Source organism: Cyprinodon variegatus, unplaced genomic scaffold (genome assembly GCF_000732505.1).
Source record: "Cyprinodon variegatus isolate N-32 unplaced genomic scaffold, C_variegatus-1.0 Scaffold125, whole genome shotgun sequence".
NCBI lineage: Eukaryota > Metazoa > Chordata > Actinopteri > Cyprinodontiformes > Cyprinodontidae > Cyprinodon > Cyprinodon variegatus.
The window spans coordinates 155159-176759 of record NW_015150578.1 but is presented as its reverse complement, the minus strand read 5'-3'; the positions used below and the strand labels follow the sequence as shown (position 1 = coordinate 176759).

The 21601-nt window shown below is 37.8% G+C and overlaps 1 protein-coding gene across 2 annotated transcripts; it reads left to right on the top strand.

Annotated features, from left to right (window-relative positions):
• Window positions 1-1878: 1878 nt before the first annotated feature.
• Window positions 1879-16731, top strand: prpf4b (pre-mRNA processing factor 4B). Of its 2 annotated transcripts, none has more exons than XM_015375773.1 (16): window positions 1879-2003; window positions 4430-4505; window positions 5354-6483; window positions 7331-7504; window positions 7660-7818; window positions 9263-9344; window positions 9455-9656; window positions 10548-10618; window positions 10713-10803; window positions 10970-11117; window positions 11989-12126; window positions 12210-12363; window positions 12458-12572; window positions 13997-14148; window positions 14230-14316; window positions 15580-16731. In XM_015375773.1, the coding sequence occupies exons 1-16, from the start codon at window positions 1945-1947 to the stop codon at window positions 15781-15783; spliced, it is 3042 nt and encodes a 1013-aa protein (XP_015231259.1). In that variant the 5' UTR covers window positions 1879-1944; the 3' UTR covers window positions 15784-16731. The 2 variants fall into 2 exon arrangements, with proteins under 2 accessions (XP_015231259.1, XP_015231258.1); XM_015375772.1 differs by having other exon boundaries at window positions 10545-10618.
• Window positions 16732-21601: the final 4870 nt, after the last annotated feature.

The window sequence follows — 21601 nt, the reverse complement described above, 5'->3', positions numbered from 1 at the left end:
GTCAGGAAATTAAGCCAGGACTGCTGCATTAATAATTATACTCTAGATAACTCAGCATGATAAACTGCTTTTATCGTTCATATAGCATACATACATACATACATACATACATTCATACATACATACATACATACATACATACATACATACATACATGAATCTATACGTCTGTAAGTAGCTCCTTGTTTTTAATTTTCTTTCATAAATATGTAAATACATTTACATAATAATGTTAATATAGATAGTAATGTGATTTTAATCCCTATGGAAATTCTGACTTTATTGTCATAGTATTGACTTTACAAGCTTGGTTGTTTTTGTTTTTTATGTTTGCCTGCTTTAAGCAGTGGAATTGCCCCTCAGGGATAAAGTTTATATTCTATTCTATTCTATTCTACATTAGCTCCCTCTCTACTGCTACGCCTAGCAGCCATTAGGGCCTTTCCTAAATGTTAGCAGGCCTGCTGCGACAAACAGCCTTTTCATTTACACTTTAATACAATGTCAAAAGTGTAATCTATACTTTTTTTTTCTTTGCTGTGTTTTGCAGAGAAATCAGGTTGTCCCTCATTGGTAAAGCATGTTATACCTGTGTCCATGACATAGGTTGAACTCCCTGCTGTATCAGGACAGGCATACCAAATATGTGTGTAATTGGTAATAATTTGCTGTATCCCCTGAATAACGGAGCAACCAAAATAACTCACTTATTCAATTATAGAGAACTGGATTTTTTTGTCCTCTCCATTACAGTCAAAGCCTTATGTTCCAGGAGGTGATGAATATGGCGCATTGAACTTCCTGTTGTCCTGCACTGCCGTCTGTACATGGAAACCATAGATGGCGCTTGTAACAATAGAATTATTTTCGTTTAACCCATTCTTTGTATTACGGATAACGTATGCAATATTTCTAATAAAACCTATGGCTGGCTTTCTGAATTATAATTTCTTAAACTCAACAATGCAAAACTTGAATCCAAATAATTTGTTGCTTTATTTGTTTCCTTTAGTAATATGTATTATCTCTGAATACACATCTTCGGCAAATAGGGAGTGCATGCAGACAATTTACAAAAAAATCTGAATAAAATAAGAAAAGAACAAAATAGCTTCTCTCACAGGGACTCAGATTTTGATCATGTCATCTCACTTGAGGTGGGACACAAAAGAATCCTGACTAAATTAACATCTCTGTTGGATAATGTCTCCCACCCCATGCATGCAGCTGTTGCAGAACTGGAGAGCTCCTTCAGACTGCTGCACCCTAAATGCACCAGAGAGCGTTATCACAGATCCTTCCTCTCTGCCGCCTTAAGACTCTATAATAACCACCACTGTTCCCAACAACCTCAAAAAGTAGTTACAGTTATGCTGATTTTGCATATTTTCCACTTTATTCAGTGAAATAACATGCTGCTGTCATTTTTTGCACATCTCTGATGTTGCTGCTATTTTTAAATATTTATTACTACAAAAATCTCCATAGATGTATATTGGTTATACTGGTACATCCAGGTGCAAAGTATTTATGTTGTTAAAACACTTTACAGTGCAGCATTCTATTATGTTATTCATATACATTTTTCTAAGGTCCACATTTGTGTGACCATTTTTATCTACAATCTTTTTGCTGCTGTAAACATCAGAATTCTTCCATTGTAGGACAATAAAGGGATTGTCTATTCTATTCTATTCTATTCTATTCTATTCTATTCTATTCTATTCTATTCTATTCTATTCTGTTCTGTTCAACATTCTCGTCTACTTTCTCAGTAATGAGTAGCTGAAACCTGTAATTTAGAGAAGGGTGCCCCCTGCTGGACAAAAAATGGACTGAACTCGATGCTCAGTTCGTCTGAACGCCAACAGTCGGGAGGCAGAGCGGAGTCATGGAAACATCGTGTTTCTGATTGCCGAAGAAGAACCTGCTTGGCTGAGCAAAATGGCTGACGTTGAGATGGACATCATGTCCAGTAGAATGAATAATGGAAACGAGCACGTGTAAGTTTTTGCATTTAAATTAATTTATATGTATGGCTAGAGGACGTTCGCATTTTATAATACTCAGGTAAAAAAAAGCGAACAATTTTAAATGGGAGAAGGGAACAGACGCAGGCTAACGTTGTTACCGGAGCATGCTAATCGCTGAAGCTAACCGGCTAATGCTCTTAGCTTAGCTAGAACGAAGTTTTCCTAAACTCACCATTCGAACGTGTACGTTTACTGTACTCATCTGCGTTTGTTTCGCTGATGTGTCTGCAGACGCTCACGTGCGGAAAATACATTTTATACTATTTTTTTTTTAAACTCATTATCGTATGTTAGCTGTGTTCATTTAGCTTGCTAATTCTAACCGTTAAAGACGTTAGCATAACGTTAGCATGCTAATGAAACAGCCTCGGCGGTCTGGGTCAGAGGAAGGGTTAGCAAACAAAGTTGTCATGACAGTACATTTATTGTTCACTGTTACTGGTGCCACTTATGTCATCGTCGTTTTAGTTTGAGATTGAAGCAGGAACATTGCGTAATCCAACGGTTATATCTGGGTTTATGGTGGTTCGGATTATGATTATTACTATTGTTTTTCATTCAAGTATGTTCTGAACAGGAAGCGGATTAATTGCAGTGTATCTGCACAATGTTATGTTAAGTTACAGTGCTAGTCTTTTTACGTTTTTGAAGGATTTTTTTTGCATGCTTTTCACAATGACAGCTCCAATGTGAAAAGTGCTGTCAAGTTAGCTTTCCTGTATTATAAGGAATGTATTGGTAATTTTAAGTTGATGAGATATAATATTTTTAGATAAAAGTTAATAAAAATATTTGGTTATTTGAAATGCAAAAAAACAAAAGCCCTAACTCTTGAAGCCATAGCAGTACTATGATCCAACACTGATTTTGAGTCATTTGATCACATGACCTGAAAGATATCGGGGTAAAATGTTATTTTCATATAAAAATAAATTACAAGTAATGACAAATTTGAAATCCAAAATTATAAGGCATAACTTTTAAAACCAGTGATGTACTGTGATCCAAAACAGAGTTTGAGTCAATATATCACATGACCTGGAAGCTATTGAGTTTTAATGCTAATATGTCCATATAAAACGCAATAACATCCACCTCATTCTATGTAATACTTGCCTTTTTGTGTACTCAAATGTAAAAGCAAATAACTAAGTCAAAGTCAAAAGTCAAAAAGCCTTTATTGTCATTATATTCTGCGACAGATACAATGAGATTTGGGACTTCCATAACAGCTACCGTGAAATAAAAAAATATAATAAAAAATATATAAATATATTAAAAGGAAAAGGAAATGTAAACAGTTAAAAAAATATATATAAATATATTAAAAGGAAATGTAAACAGTGAAAAGGAAATGTAAACAGTACTGGCACAGATTGTGGGGGGGGGATAGTGCAAAACAGGTGTAAAGTGACCGACAGTGCAGGTCGGAGTTGAGGGGGGGCAATGGCTTGGGGAATAATGCAAACGAAGGAGCTGTAAGGCCAATTTACTCAAGTGATACACATTTGGAAGACAACATCTTCTAGTTTCTGAAAATATACATAAGGATGGTGTGAATAAAGCACAACCTAAACTGCATCAGTTGCAACATGACTCATAGCTGTTGTTTTTTTCTTCTTCTCGAAAATAATAAGTCTGTTTTTAACAGTAACAAAGACACACTTGATAGCAGGCATGTGTCACTACGTCAGATTTATTCTCCATCATGTGGCCCACAACACCAAAAAAGTGTCAGAGCTATGGGACCAATGTTCCCTATAATGTTTTTTGTTTCTGAGTACACTTACAAGTACACCGAGCATCACTGTGAGCAACAACAGATGTGCACGTCTAGGCCACAAAATACGTTATATCATTATGATCATAGCAAGTTACATGGATTATTAAAGTCATTAGAGATTAGAGCAGCAATTTCCATTGGTTCATGTTTTGTTTAAGTGATTTTGCCCACTTAAACTGGGGAAAACAAATGTAGATTTTTTTTGTCATAAGATGTGTAGTTATGCTATATGTAAGAGTCAAGCTTTGGCCAGGGTGAGGATCATGCTCTGGAAGAAATGAGAAGTTCCACCTTTCATACATTACTATATATGATTGAAGTGTTTTTGTCTTTGAAATTGAGCATCGTCTGGATTTCTTGAAATTGTAAAATTGAAATGGTTTAAATGTTAAACTTCGGTTTCAAATGCCTACTATTCTAGAGGTATTTCAAAGCAAAACCAAAATCCTCCCTAGCCCAGCAGGACCGGTTTGTTACATTCCTGCCATGGTTTTGGACCTGTGCAAAAACTTTGGTCAACATATTCTTGACCCTAATTTGAAGTAGATTCTTTTTAGACAGTCTTGGGGAACATCTTCTTTTCAGCATTTTCCTTTTTATCATCTTCAAACAGAAAGCAAGACCTGGAAACACATGACAGAAGTGGAAATGAAGACAGCGGAGACTTGTCGGAAGAAGAGGGTGAAGAGGTAAAAACGAAGTGTTTAAAAAAATGCTGGTTTGGGTTTGAACTTTTTTATTAAATGTTTAATTTTATTTTTCCTTGCGTACTCTTTCTCCCCTCTTCTTCTGTTGTTTAATGATCTCTCACCTTGGTTTTTGTACATTGCCTTAAGAATTATTCCTTGAACATTATCCCATTTTATTACTTTACAGCCAACGAAAAAATTTGTTTTTTAATGTCTGTTTCTGTAACTGACAAATAAAAATTTTTTTAATGTTGGCATCTGTTGAATGAGCTCTAAAGCAGGTGGTAGCCTTATTAATAGTATAGCACTGAAAGAGACTGAATACAAAACCCTTTTCTAGTGTCTTAGTAAGGTGTGTAGAGAAGCTTGAAACCTTTTTCCTTCAACGTCACCATTATAACGGCATATAAAATCTACCAAAATATTTATTGAAGTTTGAGGCAGTAGCATGACAAAATATTACATTTTAATAATAAATAAGCCTGTCTTACAATATTATCAATCACTGAAGGTTTTTTAACTATTTTTGGCAATTTATTCACATCTTAAGTTCAAACATTCCCTCTACTACCTTGTTTCTAAATAAGCTATATTAATTTGTTTATTAAATTGAATAGATTTAGACAAAATTAGGTTCCAGTAATAAATTAAAGCTTAGATGCGGTTTCTTTGCTGTTGTCTCAGTTTGAATGTTGAAGTTTAGTCCGCCCTATTAAAAACAAAAATGTTAACTTGGAAAATTAAGATATTGATAATGGATAGATTATGTTTTTCTTCTAAAGATTACAAGTTAAGACTCTGTTCCTGGTCTTACTGCTAAGTTTAATTCCTTTATTGTTCCAAACCAGGAGCAGGAGCAGGCTGGAACTAACGGTGAGAAGACTGAGGAAGGGTCCAAACATCACAGCAGCAGCAGCGGGAAACACAAGAGGAAAAAACACAAGCATCGCAGCAAGCACAAAAAACACAAGCATGCATCCGAGGAGGACAAGGAGCGCAAACGCAAGCATCGTCACAAACGTCGGAAACACAAACGCAAAGAGACATCCTCGCCCACCGGGGATGTCTCCTTTGGCTCTGCTAGCAACAGGAAGTTGGAATCTTCTCCATCCTCGGGAAATCCCAGTCTGGATGACCGAGCCGTGTTGGAGGATCTGGAGAAACAGAGGGCTATGATCAAAGCTGAACTTGACAGCCAGCTGATGGAGGGAAAGGTTCAGTCTGGCATGGGTTTGATCCTTCAGGGTTATAACTCTGGGTCTGAGGAGGACGGGGATGCAAGGTTTAGAAATGGAGAACAGCGTCCAAGAGGCAGCTCAGGTAAACTCGTATCCCCCAGAGGGGAAAAAAGCGTGAAATCTAGAAAAGACTCAACAGATGGCAGCAAAGCTAGTTCTAAGCGTCGCAGTCGGAGTAAGTCTGCAGAAAAACCCACCAAGGAGACTAAGCCTGAAAAGGGTACCAAAAGCAGCAAAGAAGCTGCTGTTAAAGACCGAGGACGCGCGAGGAGCAGATCAAAAGACAGAAAACAGTCAGGCAGCACAGATCGCTTTAAGGAGAAAAGGAGGTCTAATTCTCCCAGCGTAAGGAATGAACAAAAAGTCAGTCGCTCTGACAAACGTTCTTCTCCGCAGCGAGAAGACAGACCAAACCAAGAGAGACCGAGCAGACGGTCTAAATCACCTGTACGAGAACGGCCGAGTCGATCAGAAGCGGACCGGGACAAGCGGCCTGCGAAATCCCCCTCTAAGGACACCTCACTGGGAAAAGAGAACCGATCTCCTCATAGACGAGGGCCCCACAGCCCGACAAGGAAACGCAGCGCTTCCCCCCGCCACAGAGATGGCCACCACACCTCTGCTAGTGCCTCAGACAGGACTAAACATTCTCCATCCAGAAGGTCCCCGCCTAGGAGAGCACGCAGCCGCTCGCCAGAAGCCAGGAGGAGGGAGGCAGAGAGGCAGGACTCACCTGTGAGGTTGGTTAAAGCTGCATAGGTCCATTCCCACATACAGAACACTATAATTGCATTACTTTTCTTTAGTATCTTGAAAAAAATGACTTTTTGGCAACACATACTTTTAAACTGATGCAGTTAAAAAAATAAAACCTATATGTTTTGCAACTTTGTACAAATACTGTTGCATTTCGGTTGCATTATGTTTTATTTATAGAAATACTACCCAAGCTTTAAATGTTACAGAATGATTGAAACCATCCAGGAGCAAGACTACTGGTGTGATATCTCAGTCTTCGATACCACAAAGTCATTTCTGAAGAACTGCCTCAGAGTGCTGTTGTACAGCTGAATCAAAGGGAAATGAATGGTGAAAAAAGATGGAGTAAAAATGTACATTTAAGTCTTTATAATGATTTTAAAATAAGATTTGGATTTACCTGTACACTACAATAATCAAACCTAAAAAAATAAATTAGTCCCACAATAATTTTACTTGCGTATTACGTAATTTTAATTTCTGTAATATATATGATGTCTGTTATAGGTGAATACTAAAAAGATCCATCTCTTAATTGAATGATTTTCATGGATATTTAAATTATGACTGTGATATACTGTTTGATTTTTTGTGACATTTGAGCATTTTAAATCAGTTTAATAGACATTATTTTATAATAATCTGACTTTTGGCACCAAGAAGCACTAAATTAAAACTAATTATTTGCCAACGGTGTTTCTTTTATTTGTTTTTTAAAATTAAAACATATTAAAGCCAAGGCCTTTTTCATTATTTAAAATCTTACTGAAAGCAAAAGGACAGTAAACAGTCAACAGAAATGAGTCAATGATGTATTTTCCTGTGCAGAAAGCGATCTCGAGCTGACGGCGGACTACTCAGAGACAGATCGAGGGAGAAGAGTCCCAGGTCTGCTTCCCGTCGCAGAATTAGCCGCTCCCCTCTAAGAAGGAGGTCTCCTTCACCACCACGACGCTCTCGCTCCTCACCCCGAAGGCGAAGCAGGTCTCCACTTAGACGCAGGTGATTGAGGCTCATGTATTTACTTAGAACCCATCCTCTTTGGTAGAAAATGTTACTTTGTGTCTCGCAAAACCAGAAGATTTGTCATCTTTTTTTCCCCATTTGCTGATGTCATCTTGTTTTAATAACTAAATCTGTCCATGCTGAAATTATAGGTCTGGTGAGAGAGACAGGTATGGAAGACTCCGTCAGTATCGGCGCTCAACTTCGAGGGATCGAGAGAGGAGAAGACGGCGTAGCCGAGATGAAGATAAGTTTAAAGGAAGCCTTTCAGAGGGGATGAAACTTGACCAAGAGTCCTCAGACGATGAAATGTGAGTCAGAAAAGTCTTTGTGATTAGTTAAATATGCTATATTACACTGTCCTTAAGCTGTGCAGTGTTTTTAAAGGTATTTCCCTATAAAAACTTATAAGCCATAATAATGTGTGCTTAACCTCAGACTTGAGTCTAATGAGTCCAAATTTATTCCAGTCAAGGTACAGAGAGAAATCCGAATAAGAATCTGTGGTAAGACTGGAAAAGAGGTGTTCAGAGACATACGCTATACAAAAAGGATGTGGCAATCCAATATCGAATATCATTTTGATATCAGCCAAAAAACTTTATACTGGATTTTATCAGCTGGCATTTAAAGTATCAGATAATTTCATGCTGAAGTAAACACCCTGCTTCTGTTAAAAGTTTCTGTAACTCACCAGTTAATTCTACAACCGTCAGATGTTTTCAAACCTTTTGTTGCTCAAATTCGTTGACAGTTTTTGTAATATTTTACTTAGTAAAGCCTTTCCTCATATTCTCCAGTATCAAATGGGTCATAAAAGCTGGTTTGATTAGTGTTAATATTTTATCAGGTCCATATCTGCCAATTCTGAAAGCTGCAATATTGGAATGGAGAAAGAAGTTTTCTATTTTTATGTGCGTAAATGGCAGATAAAGACTAATCAGTAATCAGTAAGCAGAAACTAATGTGACAGAGTATTTTCTCAGGTACATGTAGATCACACTTTTTATGTTTTTATTAATTAAGGCATTAAAAATTAAGCCTAAGTTTCTTCTACTTCACAATGTACCATTTAATTTTGAGTTATGACATATAATCCTACAGTTAAGGGAAGTTTGTGGTTGCAAAATGTGAAGAAGGTTAAGGATTACATAAACCGTTGAAAGGCTCTGTATTTGGAGTTTTATTTTGCTGAAGTTGGGCAGTCCCAAATTCTGTTTTGTGTAGTAATGATATTATACTCTGTTGAGCAGCTACTAATAATTATTATAATAGAGTCCTGGTATTCGAATTGTCTTGGGGTCGATTAATTGATTAAAAACCTAGTGTATATTTGCCAAAATTAAGGGGAACAATTTCCGCATTCTGACCTGCTACGCTAAATTATTTTGGTGAGAACCCTGATCATAAAGAAAGCCTTCATTTCAATACTGACAGGGCCTCAGAGGACAGGTTCCCTCTAGCTTTACAGAAAACGAGCAAAAAAATTGTCATTGAGACAAGAGAGGGGTTGAGATGCTGCAGGACCTTAGACTGTCTGCTTTTGTTACATTTAAAATAATTCAGTATTAATCCTTGTTCTTGATGAGACACCGCATCTGCAGTGTAAGAAAAATGTTCATTTGGGCACAGCTGTTTGTGGAGACTCCATGCAAAAATTTGTAGACACATCTGCATGTGTATAAATGGCCTTTTAGAGTTTGAAACTTTTGTTTGAGAAAGGGAACTAATTTCTTTGTTTCCTGTTGTTTGCAGGTTGGAAGACTTTGAAGGTGAGGAGATTGATGAAGAAGCTCTTATTGAGCAGCGTCGTCAGCAGCGCATGGCCATTGTCCAGGTTTGTTGACGTCAACAATGTCCTTTACCCAAAGATTTTCTGTACTTCAATGGAGAAAGCTCATGTTTCTCGGGTTGATCCATTCTTTCCTCCCTTTTTGTGTCGCACAGAAATACAAGACTGCAAACGAGGAGAACAACATGGTGTCTGAGCCAAACAGCCCCCAGAGCAGCACACGTAGCCGATCGCCCTCACCCGATGACATCTTGGAGCGAGTCGCTGCAGATGTCAAGGAGTACGAGAGGGAGAATCTCAACACGTTCGAGGCCAGCATCAAAGCAAAGCACAACCTCATCGCCCAGGAGAAAGACGGTAAAGTCCCATTGGAAATAACTTCTGTTGGCATAGAAAGCCAGTGGAATAAACAATCATTCGGCCGTGTGTAGCTCCAGTGGAAAGTTCACAAACTCCCAAAGAGATATTTAACTAAATTTTAATGATTTACATTCAGATTTGAACCTGGATTTACAACTTTTCACTCGTTAGAAAATTTCTGTTCATCATCCAACCCTTAAAAAAAAAGATATATTTAAAGAAATTTGAAGTATAGAAATATAGAGTTGAAGATGCAGCTATCTTGAATTTTCGCTGTTTTTTCGCTGTTCTTTCAAGTTACACTGTTAAGCCTTTTGATAAAGTACATAATAATTTAGGGAAGGTAACAGGGAATTTCCAGCTTCCAGTGGGTAACATTCCCATTTTGAGGATCAAAGAACTAAAGGCTCCATCTCAGGAATGTCCACATTTAGACTATGTTTGGCTTTATTCCTCTTGGGGAAAATAAAAGTTTCCCTAAGGTGGTAACCAATACAGAAACTAGAAAGGAAAGAAGTTCTAAGGATGAAGTCTTAATACATTACAGGTCTACCTTTTCTTTCAGCGTGATCCATAAAGACACATAAGTATGAACAGCTCCCTGCAGTGTGTTCCAGGTTGGTTGTCCTATAAGAACATGGAGCTGCCTGTCTGAAACATGCAGCATTGTGAGGCAGGGATTTTAATGGAATATCTTTCTCTGTCATGTGTTCATTCAGTTGCTGGCTTGTTTTCCAAAGCCTGGTTGTGTCTGCATCCTGCAGCATGTTTTGATCTCTGCAGAGTATGTTAATCAAACACATGTTCCAGATATACTGTTAAATTAAATCATATGTGGGCCGAGGAACTGATGACCTCTTCCGATTGGTGTTTTGTTTGTTTCAGCAGCCAACCCAAAGAAGCCGTCAGCTCCCGATATGTTTACAGAGTCTGATGACATGTTTGCTGCTCATTTCGATGTAAGTAACGACAGCAAAGATATTCTATGGCAAATGGGAGAAACAGATGCGAAAGATACATCTGTAATTGAGGTTACTGCTGCTGTCTTTGCAGAGTGCCAGAATGAGAGCAGCAGGTGTTGGAAAAGACTTCAAGGAGAATCCTAACCTCAGGGACAACTGGACCGACGCTGAGGGATACTACAGTAAGTGATCCAAAATACTTGTGACTGAAGTTAATCCTGCAACATAGAGCAAACCAGTATTGGTATTTCTTTTGTCTGATTTTTCTGTCCGTATGTAGACTGCACTGATCTTTATTTAAGGTGGTAAACAGTCCAGTTTACATAAACGCTTTTTTCTCTTTCCAAGGGGTGAACATCGGTGAGACCCTGGACAAACGTTATGATGTGTACGGCTACACAGGCCAAGGTGTGTTTAGTAATGTGATCAGAGCCAGGGACACTGCCAGGGCTGGCCAGGAGGTGGCAGTCAAGATCATCCGAAACAACGAGCTCATGTGAGTCCCACTTCTTGACTGGAAAGAAAAATTATAGTTTTTGTGCTGCTTTAAAGTTATGTATGTTTAAAGAGTTTCTGAGGAGTTTGGGAAAGTTAGGAATTTGGTTTTAATATTTTTAAACCTGGATAAATTTAGGGAAAATGGAAGGGGCTCTGTATTAGGGAGGGTTGCAGTTATTGGATCTTGACCTCATAAATTTCGATGGAAAACACCAGACTATTGGGATTCCTGCATTTGCTCACAATTTTTTGGTTTTTAAACCATTTCCAGTTCATATGAAAATAATCTGAAAAATGTTTAGTATCTCTTTTCAGGTTTTAAAATATTGATGAGATGTTTTATAAATTTTGAGATTTGCTTCTTAAAAAGAGCATAAATTATTTACCTGAAAACTTTAACTGAGCTGTTTTGCCTAAAATCTAAATGTAATTATGTTTGTTTGTATTCTTTTCAACCCAAATTGCAATAAACACGTAGATGTTTTGTTTTTATAACCTTGAAATCTTGCCTGCCCAGAGTTTGTTGTTACTGAACTTAACTGTTGCTGTTGTGTGAAAAGAAAATGCTTGCTTCCATTTGCATGCATGGCTCTGCTACTAGCTGCAACTCTTTTCCTTCTCTGTGGCTGCAAACCCACCTTATTCTTATTATTACAGCCTCCTAGAGTGAGTGAATCATTCCTTGACTTACTCATAGTTACACTAAAGTAACCAAAAATGACAGCCCCTGCAATTTGAAAATTATGTTTTGTGAAATTACAGTAGTATTGAAAATGCTATTAAATGCCCAGCCCTACTGAAAATGTACGGGAAGTCTTCATGGTGAATATAAAAATGTATGTCTACCATGTGTGTTTTTTGCTAAACAGGCAGAAGACGGGTTTGAAAGAGTTAGAGTTCCTCAGGAAGCTGAACGACGCTGACCCCGATGACAAGTTCCACTGCCTTCGCCTTTTCCGCCACTTCTACCACAAGCAACATCTTTGTCTTGTTTTCGAGCCCCTAAGGTACTGAGCACCGGCTTTTCATGTTCTCCTCCCACATTACAGCATTTCTCACCTCAATTGTCCGTGACCTTTGTCTTTTGTAGCATGAATTTGCGAGAGGTGTTGAAGAAATACGGCAAAGACGTGGGGCTCCACATCAAAGCTGTGCGTTCGTACAGCCAACAGCTCTTCTTGGCTCTCAAGTTGCTCAAACGATGCAACATCCTCCATGCTGACATCAAGCCAGACAACATCCTGGTATAATCAAAATTAAAGCCTGCTATGATGCTCCAAACGGGCATCTATAAATATGAAACATAATTGTATTATGATTGTATTTTTTTTATGAAAGGTGAACGAATCCAAAACCATCCTGAAGCTCTGCGACTTTGGATCTGCATCACATGTTGCTGACAATGACATCACACCATATCTGGTCAGCCGGTTTTACAGGGCTCCGGAAATTAGTAAGTTTCACATTTTTAATCAAAGATACTAAAATGTATGCAATGTACTTTATATTCAAACCTTTGGTATAGAGCTTGGTAATATCAGTCCAGGATCCAACAAAGTCTAAATTAAACCTGACCATGCTAAAAAAAATTAATCCAAAAACTAAACTTTTCATGTTTAAAATATTCAGTAAAACTATCAAAAACATCTATTAATGTTATGTGTTAAAGTATAAGATTTTTTTTATTAAAAACTGTGGCAGAAATCTTTTCCTGTAACTTCAGGCTCTGGTCTGATGGAAGTAAAACTAAGCTCAAGTTGCAAGCTCACTGATAAGTATGGTGGAGGATCTGTGATGCTGTGGGTCTGTACCTTTTGTCGAAGCGTTCGGCGTCTTGATGAGGTGCTAATGATTAATAACTTTTAATAAACTGAACATTGGTGACTTCTGGCAATCAACTGAAAATGGGTCATCACCGTATGACGACACAAAATCCACCTCCTTTCATCCCGTTCCTTGAATATTAATAATAATAATTTATTGATCTCGCATCAGAGAAATTTACCTCTACATTTAACCCATCCCCTTGGAGAGCAGTGGGCTGCTATTGTGCGACGCCTGGGGAGCAATGTAGGGTTAAGTGTCTTGCTCAGAGAACCAGAGTGGCAGTCTGTGGGAGTGGGGCTCAAACTCAGAACCTCAGGATTCCAAGCTCCGTGCCCCAACCACTAGGTCACCATTACCCCACATCATCATCAACTGATGTTGTTGTCAGTACAGGACCAATTCTACTGGCCCCTGTTGGCCCCCATCTAGAAAACCTTATCAATTACCTGAACTCGTTAATAATTATTCTGCCATTTATACAACTTCTAATCTCCAATAGAACCATATGTTCTATTTTTTTAAATGCGGCATGTTGGAAGCTCACACAAAAACTCAGGATCTCTTTTGGCTTGTTTGTAAGACTATTTAAGTCCTTGATCGCCTGCTAGCTGTTAGATCCAACATGTAAAACACAACATATGGTTTTATTGGATATTAGAATAAATGGCACAGGAATCATTAACAAGTTTAGGTAATAGGTTAGGTTTTCTGGATGGGTGGTTCTAGATGGGGGCCAACAGGGGCCAGTAGAACTGGTCCTGGACTGACAACATAATCAGTTTATGGTGATGCAAGAACAGAAGCTATAACAGATTGTTCTGTTGGACCAATTTCAGTTTTTACCTCTAGAGTTTTATTTTAATTATTTGAAAATGTTCTAATCTGCTATATTAAAAAACAAAAACAAGTAGGATGTAGAACCACTGGTATTCTGACATTTTGCTGAAATAAGAGATTCATTTCTTTTAAGCTTCTTACCTTTTCTATCAGCGGCCCATCAGACGTTGAGTTTCTGTTGATTCTCAGTTTTACCTGAACTTTCTCCTTCAGTCATAGGAAAGCCTTACGACTACGGCATCGACATGTGGTCCGTCGGCTGCACTTTATACGAGCTGTACACCGGCAAAATCCTGCTTCCCGGTTCTTCTAACAATCACATGCTCAAACTGGCCATGGACCTCAAGGGCAAGATGCCCAACAAGGTAACACATTGCATCACATCCCTTTATTGAAGTGAGAAGCGACGCTGTTCTCTGATGCAACCGTGTGGTTTCTCCTTTTAGATGATCCGTAAAGGCTTGTTCAAAGACCAGCACTTCGATCAGAACTTGAACTTCCTGTACATTGAAGTAGACAAAGTGACTGAGAGGGTAAGATGATGATACGACTTCAATGACATGTTTATCATGCTTTTAAAGAGAAAGAAACTTTATTACATTTTTGTAACTTTTCAATCACAAATGTATATATTTGTATTTTGCTAAAATTTAATTGGTGCATAATGAAGTAGAAGGAAAATTATATAAATATGTATTGATGTTGATCCGCACTTAATTGACACCTCTACATTAATCCAGTGCAATCGGTTGCATTAACTATCATATTAATTGATGTTTGAAAACCTCAGAGGTTTGTTACATTATTTTTCCTGACATAATTGACCCTGTTTCCTTTTATAGTATCTAGTATTAAAGATATTTAGTGCAGGTAAGGTTTATAATGGCCATTATATTTAACATGCATTGTTTCAACATTTGAATATGAAATATGGTTTTCTGAAGATTTTGTAAATACTTCTTGGAACCTGCCACTGCTTTGTCTGTCGATATTTCTGATCAGTTCTTAACAAACTAGCTTAGGGTTGGTCTGATTGGATGGAATTTCAGTTTCCATGTAAAGCTGCAGATTTCCAGCTCAATGCATACTTTGGCATTCCTGAGCCATTGTAACCCATGAACCATCCCTCTGAAGCCAGACGGCGTGTTTAGGGTGGTTGTCCTGCTGCGAGATAAACATTTCAGCTTCAACAGATTTATTCCAACGGTTCCCTGTATTTAGCTCCATCCATTATCATCCTGTTCAGCCTCACTCTTCCTGCTCAACAAGCACATGGTGCTGCCACATCATTTCACTGGAAGGCTGGTGTTTGGATGATGCTGTTATTTATATCACTCATGTCTGTTATGGTCCCTCTGTCGGGCCTTGTGGGTTTATCAGCATGAAAGTCACAGACAAAAACACAGCAATCAGCCGACTTAGAGGTGTATCCATTAAAGATTTTTGGTTTGATTTGACTCTTTATATTTATTTTAGCTGTTATCATTCCTCCTGTTTGCTGCTACATCACTCGCAGGAAACAGGACTTCCTGATGGGTTCCTTCTTCCATAACGACCAAATTTGTTAGTTGATGTTTGAAGGAAGCTGGGTTCACAGAATTTTATTCTCATTTCAAATTTATTTCTATGGAGTAATTGTTAAATTCCCTTCCTGTAATTACCCACTTCATTTTGGTCTGTAGCACAAAATCTTATTTAAAATTTGTCATTTTTTTGTATCTGTGTCAAAATGTAAAATATGAAGACTTCATTGTTTTTTACAAGGTGCTACATCTGTCATGTGTCTGTTCCAATAGGAGAAAGTGACTGTGATGAGCACCATCAACCCCACCAAAGACATGCTGGCAGAACTGATAGGCGGTCAGCGACTGCCTGAGGACCAGAGGAAGAAGGTCATGCAGCTGAAGGACCTGTTGGAGAGCACGCTGATGCTGGACCCGGCTAAACGCATCAGCATTAACCAGGCTCTGCAGCACCCCTTTATCCAGGAGAAAATCTAACAGCTGAAATGCCGCATACACTCCGAGAGCCGAGGGGACAGACGCAACCACTAAACCAGCTCTGTAAGGGACTCAGCAGCGAGGCCACTGACCTCTACAAACTTACAGAATGTTTTTGTCTTTTTTTTTTTTCCCTGTTCTACGTTACGTGTTGGATTGTAAATAGATCACTGAAACGGTAGCCATTCTCCACGCTTATTTTTTCATTTGGTTTACCCCTCATACACTGAAATGCAGGGAGACTTTATTTAACTGGGACTGGAGTTACAGATGTTTGAAATAAAACTATAATTCCTGTACATACTTTGTCTATTGCATCAACATCATCAAGCAGCAGGCAGTTGAACTTTGTCGTAGAACCAGACGTCACATTTTTTTTTTTTTTACACTGCATTGCTACCTGTGGGACAATGCATGCTTTCTGAATGTGCACCTTCTGTACTCCGTATGTGGTGCCAGCCTGTGTAAATGCTCTGTGTCTGCAAATCCCGTGTCCCACATGTAAGAGCAAACCGTACCAACATCATCCCACGCCCTCACACACCAACACCTGAACCGAAGGAAAAAAATGCAGAACATGAATTGTTGATTAATCTTACATTTCTGGATTGTTTTTGGTTTTTAACCGTTTTCCTTCCTCCTCCTAGACTCTGGCTACATCCTGGCTCTAAAGGCTCTCACATTCAAGTGCCTCCTGTATGAGCCGTGTGTTTTTAACGCCAAACAATTTTGGCCTGTAAAAACCACACCAGTTGCCACCCCTTCCCCAGATGTTGTGTATATATAGTCCACAGGTAACTGTCCTTTCCTGTATCTTTGATTTCTTTCTTTACATCCAGTGGTAAAACCAATCTTGTGATTTCAATAAATGATAGTTGTGGAAACGCTGCCGTAAGAGCACCTTCAATATCAAATTGCTTTTTAGTAATAAAATGTTTCCCAATATGTTCAAACTCATGTGTTTTGTTCATTTTCAGTCATGGTAACTTGACAGGTTGAACACATTTACCTGTCAATAACTGAATAGAATTCAAAAGATATAATATTGATTGCTGTAATTAAGAGTGCCGTTCTGTCAGACCAGCATACCCATAGTCAATACCCATTTATCCCTTTAGTTTTGTATGAAAATACACTCTTAACTATCTCAACGGGCGTGTATCCCTTGAGTCATGTACAAAAAATGATTCAATTACTTTTTACTGTTTTTTAAGGCGATCTGACCTTAAATTGTTTTTTTGTACATGACTAAAGAAAATAAATGCCTATCGAGGTAGTTTAGTCTATTTTTTGTGATAAACTAAAGAGATAAACGCGAATCTGATGTCTTGCTCATGCATGTTGACTATAGGTATGTTGGTCTGAGGGGGTATGCTGATCTGCAAGAACACTGTCTATTTACTGTCTTAGTTGTATCATTTGGTTTTACTTTAACTACTGTGTAGTTCGTTTAAAGTACAAGTTTCATGTTTCCAATTTCTGGTTTGAGCTGAGACAGCAGTGTGAACAAATGTGTGTTTAGAACAGCAAACAAATACAATAGCTTCTAATAAATTCTATGAAAACAGACATTCAAATCAAACAAAAAACACCAAGCATGTTCTTTATGGAAGTAGTTCTTACAAAAACTCCATTTGAAAACAAAATACCTTTATTAAGACAACCTTTTATGTTGCACAGTTCAGTAGTGTTTAAAAGACATCGACATTACTGTGATAGATCTGAAGACTTGATTAATAATTATAGATTCTTAGTAAAATGTTTTTAAAAAGCTTTGCACGGCAGAATCACAGGGAAAGCTTTCCATCCACAGAGCTACCCAAAGTAGAGCTCAGTAACAGGTAAGAGAGTAAATGGAGTCATCTGTGCTTTAGGATGTGTGGAAGGTTTTCCATCTGAGAAACTGCTGCCCTCTACCAGACTCTTTGCCAAAGATAAGCTTGTCTCGGTGGTTTTTACTTGTCCTCCCTCATCCCTGTGTTAATCTGGCCCAAAGACCATTTTATTGATTGTACAGGTAATTATTTCTACATTTGTAAGTGAAGAAAATGCAATTTAAGCATCAAACTGTGTTTTTGTAACTACATGTAGAAATTAGTATACATGCTAACATAATCATTCTTGGGGGGCCTCAGTTGCCCCCGGGCCCTAAGCAAGTAGCACTTAGCTTATATATTGGGCTGGCCCTGTTCATGCCCTGACCTATAACAGGGGCTCCTAAAGCAGGGTCTACAATAAGACTTTTGGAATCATGTTACCCCTGAAGAATATGGAGGACAAATGGGGCAAAATTCATAAATCACAAAAATAAAAGAAGGTGACACACAAACAGGACACAGTCTCACCTGTTCTGTCAGCAGGAACAGACTAAGATTAAAAATGACAGGAAACCAAAAATGTTTGCTTGAAATGGCAATTCCAATTAAAAGGTTAAGTGTATGTAACATAGACTTATATATATATAAAAAAAAAAAAAAACTACAAAATAATCGCTTTACTGTCAGATATTCGGTATTTAAAAATAACATCATAACCGAGTTAAAACCGGAAAAAGTAATTTTATTTCTTAAAGTTTCTTTTCGTTTTTTTTTTACAAGACTGTCTTAAATCTATATGAACCTCACTCTTTAATTGATTCTCTGGGTTAAACTTAGATGCACCTTTTATAGAATACTATCAGAGACATCTCACCTTTTAAATTTAGTCAGGATTACACTTAAATTGAGGCTCCATAAAGCAAAATTGGAGGTCCGATTGTGAAAACGTCTCCCCTTTGCTCCATTTTCAAAGGTAGAGTTATGCAGGGTCTCTGCACATGTACAGAATGTCCTAAAAGGGGCCCCTGATAGCAGCTGATGGCCTGTCAACCTCAAGGGGTCTGTAAATACACAGAGAGTGCAGTGGGCGAAGCGCTGCTAAACAAGCCAGCATGAATGACCCGGCAGGCTAACAGCTGCTAGCTTTAATCTCAACATGAAGGGATGATGATATGACTGCCTTTAATGTGAAAATGTAAGCAAAGAAGTCATTTTTGCCTATCAAATTCATGAGTGAAGGTGGGGGCACTGCTGAGCCAACCAGATCATGTAACATCTCAGATACATCAGTAGAGGGCGCCAGAGATGGCTCACATCTTCTAGGAGCTGAACTATAAAAGGGAGGCTAGAATTTTTATTTACTTTAAATGTGCATAATTAGAATATTCCCTAATGAGCAATGAGAGAAATGCTCTCCAGATTAAGATCATAGATACAAAAGTGAAACCAGCTTGTAAAATACCAACCTCTTGAAACACCCCAATGTTATTTGCTTTGTAACTTTCATTTGCAGATTTCTACAGGTCTTCCACTATAGATTAGGTCTGGCTGCAGAAATTCTACATGATTTCATTGAACTTCTTATTGTTTCCCCATCTGGCTTCAGTTTCCGTCTGACGGATTTTTTTATTCTTACGAGCTCTAAATGCACCAGGGAGCGTTATCGAAGATCCTTCCTCCCAGCAGCTGTAAGACTCTATAACCACCATTGTTCCCAACAACCTCAATAAGTTGTTAAATTCATGCTGATTCTGCAGTCTCTACCTTAGTCAGTAATGCGGTCATTTTGCTCATCTCCGATGTTGCTGCTATTTTCAAATGTTTATTACTTTGAACATTTCCATAGCTGGACATTGGTTATTTATTCTCCGGGTGAACAGTTTTTATAATGTTAAAACACTTTTAAATACAGTATTTTATTGTTTATCTTTTAACTCTTCACTCTTATGTTATTCTTATAAATTTGCTAAGGTCCATATTTGTGTGACCATTTTTTCTATTATGTATTTGCTGCTGTAAACAGCAGAATTTCCCTATTGTGGGACAATAAAGGGATTTTCCATTCTATTCTATTCTTACTGTGCAATTGAAGCCTGTGCCCCAACATGCTTTGCCTTTAGTCGCTCTGAGAAGAACATCACCTTTCCTTTGGATTTTTCTAAGATTTTTATTTACTATTTTTTCTCCTCTAGCGTTCCTTCCCTCCAAATCAGCTTAAAAACCACTGATCTGAGGTTCTTAAAGCCTTTTTTTTTTTTTGTTTAATCTGAAAAGTTATTTTAACAGTTATTAGTTGGGGATTGTAGGAGTATTAGTTCTTTAAAATGTTTTTGCATTTATGTTTTTCCATTTGGTTCTTCTTAAGGTATGTGATAATATTCACATACATTTCCAGCCAAGTCCTAAAGAAAAAGAAAATAAATTATTTTAGGTTTTTGATTTTGATTATAATAAAATCATAGCAATCTGCTCCTATGGAAAATGTGTAATTAATAGTGTTTTGCAAAATTATTACCAACCCCTAAACCTACTTATATTTTGTCACGTTAAAAATACAATCAGCAGTATTTGGTATAGGGACGTAAGATGATAGACCTAAACAAATGAGTATTAAATTGCTTTTTTATTTTTTGTAAAACAGCTGAAGCTCAGGCCTGGAAACATCATCTCAAGGCTTATGACAGATTATTGTGTTGAGGGTTTTAAATTGGTACTTTAACTAGACCATTTTAAAATTATTTGTTTTTAACCAGGGATTTCAAACTCAAGTCATTGAAAGCCAACATCTTGGAACTTTTAGAAATTTCTCTGATACAAAACACCTTGATTAAATGGGTTAATGCTGCTTGGGGTTCATTTTTCATTACCAATTACTTAAAGTCAAGCTCCTCGGTCCTTTAACTGACCTAATTATTTGATCTATGTGTGTTAAAGCAGGGATACAGCTAAAGATGCAGGACATCCCTGATCTAAACCATTCCATTCACACTTTGGATGTTGGTTGATTGATTGACTTTATTAATTTCACAGTAAAGAAATTTACTCGTTAATCGTCACAAAATATTTAAAAAAGAATGTGTCAAAGGAAGAAAAAGATACATGGATATATACAGCATACACAGTGTGTCCACATATGGCAGCTTTTCTTTTTAGGATTATTATAAAAGGTTTTTGCAAAGGGTGTTTGCATGGATATTTATATAGCTGTTAAGGTTAGCTGTCCTGTTGGAAGGTTAACCTCCGCCCCAGTCTTTAACATAATGATGCCTAAAGTACAGCCTGCAATCCATTTATTGAATGACTTTGGGTGGCTCTGAACGAAAGTCAAGAGTGATGGAAATTTCTCCTTTCAGCTAATAGACGTGATCTGGGCCTGTAATTTAAATAATAAATAATTGAATTTTACCTCTGCATTTAACCCGTCCCCTCAGGGAGCAGTAGCCTGCCATCGTGGGGCGCCTGCGGAGCAATCGGGGGTTAAGGGTCTTGCTCAGAGACCCAGAGTGGTAGGGAGTGGGGCTCGAACTCAGAACTTCAGTTTTCCAAGCTCCATGTTGTTGGGTTTCTCCAATATAAAGATCAGAGCGTTCCTCACTGCATTGAACAAATGCTCATATTTGGTCTGGGGGTTTTCTCTTTAGGATGCAGTAGTCTCTGTATCTCTTCTGGTTGTGAGAAATTGTTTAAAAGTTCAAGGTGAATTATTTGCAGGGGACTGAAAGTGGAAATCTAGATGTTCATTTTTTTTCCCTTTCAGATGTTTTGCACCCCCTCAAATAGGTTTTCTGTTTCATGGATGGATGTGGGGATATCTTGCATTTTAGCAGCAGACGGTTTCCTGCTGTTACAGCTAACTTTATAGGCATGACCACATTTAATGTCTCTATTAATCCATTTCCCTAAATTAACCTGTCCACTTACATAGTTTTTTTGTTTTCCATTTAATAAAACATTTTGGTTGTTGTCCATTTACCGTTATTTTTAAGTTTCAGTCCTGATTT